This window comes from Rhagoletis pomonella, unplaced genomic scaffold (assembly GCF_013731165.1).
Source record: "Rhagoletis pomonella isolate Grant_MI unplaced genomic scaffold, Rhpom_1.0 Rhpom_scaffold_00012, whole genome shotgun sequence".
Taxonomy (NCBI): Eukaryota; Metazoa; Arthropoda; class Insecta; order Diptera; family Tephritidae; genus Rhagoletis; species Rhagoletis pomonella.
The window spans coordinates 8,379,796-8,385,824 of NW_023458566.1; the positions used below are offsets into that span (position 1 = coordinate 8,379,796).

The window sequence follows — 6,029 nt, forward strand, 5'->3', positions numbered from 1 at the left end:
AAAACGGTCCGTAATATTTTGTTAACCACATAAATAAAATAAAATAATATATTGGTTTCTTACTTCAAATGCCTTGCTTTAGAGTACTCAGTTCATTATCTTACAATTTTAGTGATTTGATCATGCATAGCTGCATATGAAGTGATATGTATGTACATATGCAAATAACTGCTTCATATTGTACACGATTCATGTGACCTGCATTATGCCCGATAGTTAGTTGTGACTAATTATTCAATTAAATCAATTAGAGTTAATAAATATATGTGCATATGTATATGTGCTTGGCAACTATGGAAAAACAATAAAAATGCGCAAGATATTTAACAATGCATATATATGTACATAAATACATATATATGAGTTCCTATATAAAAGAAATGCAACGAAGAATCATGAAAGAGCGACTAAACAAACTTTTGAGGATTTTTTTTATCTTTATTTAATAACTTATGATAAAGATTACCATTATGCACGAAAAATAAACTTCATAATTTTTAAAATGCAATTATTAATCACTTAAAACTGAATTGGTTTTTATCGATAACTGCAGTTGACTCAAAGCACGCACGTACATAAATACTTATCTACTTATCAAGAATGTTGCTAAAAAATTAGATTAAAATCAAAAAGCTGCATTTGACCTAGCTTGGGGCACAAAACATGCAATGCTAAAAGTGTAAAAAAAAAAAAATGTTGCATAAATCGTCACATGCCTGTGGTCACATGGGCGAGCATGCGCAAAAATAGCTAAAAATCAGCAACAAAAAATAAAGTGCTTTTAACGCATAATTTTTGAAAGGCTGTAAAATTAATTGAAAATTAATGAATGGACAACAGTTGCACTACATACTAGGCACTAAAACTAAAACAGCTAAGGCTTTAGAGTGTCACTAAAGCAACTCTAAGCATTTAATATTTTAAAATTAAATTATATACAAAAATTTCCGGTGTGTCAATGCATAGCCAACCGCTACGCAACTGACCACTTTGATAGGCATTTATATTATTTTTTGTTGCAATTTCCACTTAAACACTTCAGCGCTCAAAAAAGCTAATTCAACAAAAAAGCGGCATTTAATTCAATTGTTGAGTTTCAAAGCTGCAAATATGAGTAAGTGAAGCCAATAAAATTATCATTACAAATGGACTGCATAGTGATTATAATTGCCGCCAATGAGCGCCTATGTATTGCAAATAAACTGCCACTGCTGAGGTACAAACGTACGTATGTATTTACAGTGACACACACAATGACCACAAGGTGATTTTTTTCTCAATATTGGCAATGCTTTTCAAGTAATTTTTTTTGTAAATATTTTATAAAAAAGGGTTAAGTTTATTATAAAAGCGATATCTCAAACTTTATCCAAAATTAAAAAAAAAAAAAATTAAAAAATTTTTCAACGAAATTTAAAATTTTTGAATTTTTATAAATTTAAAAAAATTTCAGATATGCAGTTTTACAGTCCATCGAATTTAGACTGACTCTTAGTAATTGCAGAAATGTGCAAAGAAAAAACAAAAATATTACATAAAAGCTAGCGAATTATTAGCCCCTTTAAGCATTCTTTTGATTCTACTAATCAAATTTCTGCATAAGCAAAAATTGTCTAAAAATTCAGATTGAAAAGTTTGAAGTTTGATGAAAATTGGTTGAATTTTCATAAATTTTGCATAAAGTTTAAATCCTTAATTTCCGTGACTATTCTTATAAAATTTTAACTTAAAAATAAAAATTTTGAAAATTTATTAAAAAAAAAAGAAGAAACTTGCGTTTTCTTTTTTGAGTCACTGTATATATTCCAGAGCGTTGTTTCAACTTGTGTATTTATGTGCATGCTAGCAGCGTCAAGCTCCCAGCTCGTAGCTAGTCTATGCGTCCGCAGCTTATTGAGCGCATGCGCATGCGTTCTATCCGGCTTGTTGGTGACCAATTAATTTTATTGCTTCGTTTTTTTTTTTTTGTATGTGGCAAGGCAACCCCTTCGCTCGCACAATTCGCGCATCAGCTGACTATCGGTGGAGTTGTTGCTGTTTTTGCTGTTGTTGTTGATATGGTGTCAGGGCGTTTTTGAGCATTTGTAAAAACACCGTTTTGTTGTTGTTGTTTCTGCTTGCTACATATTTGTTTTGAGTGGTCGAGTTGAGTTGACGCTTTCGACTTGGCTTGTCGTTTATTTGCTCTTCATATGCCAATTTTTCTTTTGTATAACTGTATATGAGAACGTATGCGTGCGTGTAAGTTTAGTCATTCCGTTGCTTTGTAAGAACTTTTCCGATTTTGGTGTATAAATAACCGCCACCGCTGCAATGTAAAGTCATAACGAAATTTGCGTCTAACAAACTCTAGTGGTGGTAGTTTGTGTGCTAACAAATCTTAATACTCAACAACAAAAATGTTCAATTTGGTAAGCAGTACGAAAGGATATGAAAGGATAAAGTGTGCTGTTTTTAATGAGCGATGGAAACCATTTTTGTGAAAAGTTGCAAGTGAAGTGATGGAAAAATTTCAGTTGGAATATTGAAATAAGCCAACTGAAGTCGAACAAAAATTAATAATAACATCAAATTTTATACAAAAAAAAAATCGATTTATTGTGCAAACTAATCATTACTGTGAATAAAAAAATTTCCAGAGTGGTTTTTTGGCAATATTCGCATATTTGATGAGCTAATTTTTTCGAACGTTTTTTTTTATAAAAATATAATTCATGCTGTAACTTTTGTCGCATAATTCAAAGTTTAAAAATTTTTGAAAAATTCACAAAATTTGTGTTAAATTTAAAATTTTTATCGGAATTTTAGAAATTTTTCGGTATACAGTTATATAGCACATTTAGCTTTTATTCAATAGATTGTAAGCTTTAAGTTGCTCAAAAGTCCTGCTGATTTTTAATAAGTCCCAATTGAATGAAGAAAAGATAAAGGAATAAAAAAAATTTTTTTGCTCAGTCAGTTGGAAAAAAAATTTTAAATAGCAACTTTTCGCGACTTCTAAATTATTTCTCAAAATTAACTAAATGTTCTTCCTCATTCTCTTCCAGATCGTCACCTTCTCTGCACTCTGTGCTGTCGCGTCCGCCGGCTACTTGGGTGGCTATGGACTCGGTGGCTATGGACTCAGTGGTCATGGTTTGGGTTACAGTGGTTACAGTGGCTACAGTGGCATTGTGGCGCCAGCCTATCATGCACCAGCCGTTGTTGCTGCCGCACCAATCGTGAAGACTTACAGTGCGCCCATTGTTGCTGCACCGGTTGTGAAGACCATTGCGCCATTGGCCACCTCCTATGCCAATACCTACAAAGTGGCCACTAAAGCTATTCCTGTTGTGCATGCTGCCCCAGCTGTGGTGCATGCTGCTCCAGCCGTATATGCGGCGCCTGCTTACCACACTTCCTCCACCTACCACGGGTCGCTGGGCCATTATGGTCTCGACTACGGTTATGGCCATGGTTTGTTGCATTAAGTGCGTAGATTGTGATGAATTTGGATGCACACGGACAAGGATTTGGAAAAAAAGGCTAATGAATTTAAGGACTACAGCATGCAAAGCAATATGGATATTTTTATTTTTGGGAGCACACATTTGTCGAACTATCTCACATACATACATACATATGTAATCATAAGCATATCAGGAGACTATATAAATTTTTTCACATTCATAAAATCTTGTCGATATTTGGTGCGATTTATGTGATTAAAGTGAGTAAGAAATGCAGGCTATTCATGCAAGTCGGCGATATAAATTACAACAACCACAAGAGTGAGTGAGCAGAGCAGAACTGTAGGGCTTCGATTAAGCGCTGAAGAAGCATAAAAATTTAATCCACTTCTTCAGAATTAATGATTATTTTTTCGCAGAGATTTTGTTTGTTTGTTTGTTTCGTGTATTCAATGTTGAGTTAATTTTTTAAGTAATTTTTAATAAAATGTTAAAACAAAATGAAATATCTTTTTGAATTTCTAGTGGTTTGGAAGTTTGAGAAACAAAAATCTTCATTAGAATTTGCGCAATGGAGGTACTGAAGCTGAATAATGAAATCGTATGAGGCTCAACATTTTTTCCAGTGCCGTCATTTCAGATTTAGTTTTCTCATCGGCTGTAAGTCAAATAAACGGAGGAAGTGTATCGAATTTTTAATTTTGTTACAACTACATTTATCTTCCATGTGAATTTAACATAACGACAGGATATCAAAGGCATCTTGGAAACTCACTTCCTAATACCTAATAAGTCAATAAATGCTCCTCCTACTAACTAGTTTAGGCTTTACGTTTCGAGTGCAGGTCATACGGAAAAAGGTGTGAAGGGTGTTCGATTTTACGCCCTTTTTTTCAAAACTGGCTTTCGAGTAATTGGGGAAAAAAAATAAAAAATAATGATTAAAAAGAAAAGAAAAGGCCTTTATTTTTTTTTTTTAATTTTCCCAATATTTTTCAAGCTACGTTATTTTCTTGATTCAAATAGGGTGTTCGATTATACGCCAGAAAAGACCGGTTCCCGATTTCGAAATTAAGAAAAAAGCCGGATAAATCGGTTTATTGGACATCGTTTTAGTGAAAGTGCTTAAGATAGCTTTTATTTAGAAAAGTCTTTTTTAGACCAAAAGTAAAAGTAAGTAGTGGTAAGCAGTGCGCGCTATCACTCTTCAGCACCTGGGTTCAAACCCTGGTCAAAGCAAAAAATATAGCGAAAGGTTTTTTCTTAACAGCGCTCGTCCCTCGGCACTCAATGGCAAACCTCCGAGTGTATTTCTGCCATGAAAAACAGCTTCTCATAAAAATACAATCGCCGTTCGGAGTCGGCGTAAAACGGTAGGTCACTCAGCTTTGTGTGACAACATCAAGGCGCATGCCACAATTCGGAGGAGAAGCTTGGCCAAACACTAACATATGTGTAAGCGCCAAACTATTATTATTATTAAAACAAAGAAAAATCAGTGAATTATTCTCGTTTGGTCTTATTTTAACTTTCTTTTTAATAATTTATTGCATTTTTTTTTTGGCTTTTTTGGATTTAAGTAGTTTTCTCGCCGCCGTAGCAAAGTACTTAGATGTGCCTCCTGCCACTTGGGAAATGTATGGTTAAATTTCAGGTCCCAGTACCATCAAAAAAAGTAATGGCAAACCTTCGAGTGTTTTTCTGTCCTAAAAAATTTCTTCGGAGGCGGTGTAAAAGTGTAGACCTCTAGATTTATTCCACATCAACAAGCAGAGCACGAATTGGAGGAGAAGCTCGGCCAAACACGTAGAAAACGTTTAAGCGCCAAACATGTATATATTTGAGTCAAATATGATATACCCTTCATCACAAATAACCTAGTATATAACTTTAAAACTACTTAGGGGTTACCCTTAAGCAGGAAAAGACCTTGATAACTTCAAAAACCTTACAACTTTTATTGAAGGGTCAAGTTTTGTATGAACTAAAAAAAAACCGGTTCGTTCGATAAAAAAATCCAGTTAACTCGATATTCAAAAAATTAAAAAAAAAACACCTATATACATTAAAAAAAGTCGGGTCAGTTTTTGTGGAGGTCATCAAAATTTTCTATGTAGGTGGAATAACTTATTCCGGATATCTACTCGAAGACGAATATTAGGTTGCAGGCTAGCGAAGGGCATTGAGAAAGCTTGCAGATTAGTTGAGGAAGGCGCTATTATGACAGAGGTTAAATATGTGCCGATTCCGCTGCATGTGACTAAGTGCAAGCACAACCTGGACAAGATGTAGTTAGTGTTTGACCGAGCTTCTCCTTGTTTGTGTAATAACATCACACTGGATTTTGGCTTCACATTCCTTTCCAATTTACGAAGAGAACTGCTTTGCTTTTCAGCACATTTTGTTTTGTTTCTAGGGATAAGCTGGGTAGTGCGATTGGAGTTTTTCTGATAGCGCTAAGAATCTGTTTAAGTAGTTAATTTTTGAAAAGTTTTTGAGATAGGGCGTTTGAGAACCGGCTGCTGAAATAGGCCGATATTCCACTCTGCCGTCGATATAAACATACTAGTTTTTTGCAGA

General features: G+C 34.3%; 1 protein-coding gene across 1 annotated transcript; it reads left to right on the top strand.

Annotated features, from left to right (window-relative positions):
- The first annotated feature begins 2,305 nt into the window (after window positions 1–2,305).
- Window positions 2,306–3,902, top strand: LOC118747443 (cuticle protein 38-like). The gene is made up of 2 exons (XM_036481489.1): window positions 2,306–2,411; window positions 3,048–3,902. The coding sequence occupies exons 1-2, from the start codon at window positions 2,400–2,402 to the stop codon at window positions 3,468–3,470; spliced, it is 435 nt and encodes a 144-aa protein (XP_036337382.1). The 5' UTR covers window positions 2,306–2,399; the 3' UTR covers window positions 3,471–3,902.
- The last annotated feature ends 2,127 nt before the right edge of the window (window positions 3,903–6,029 follow it).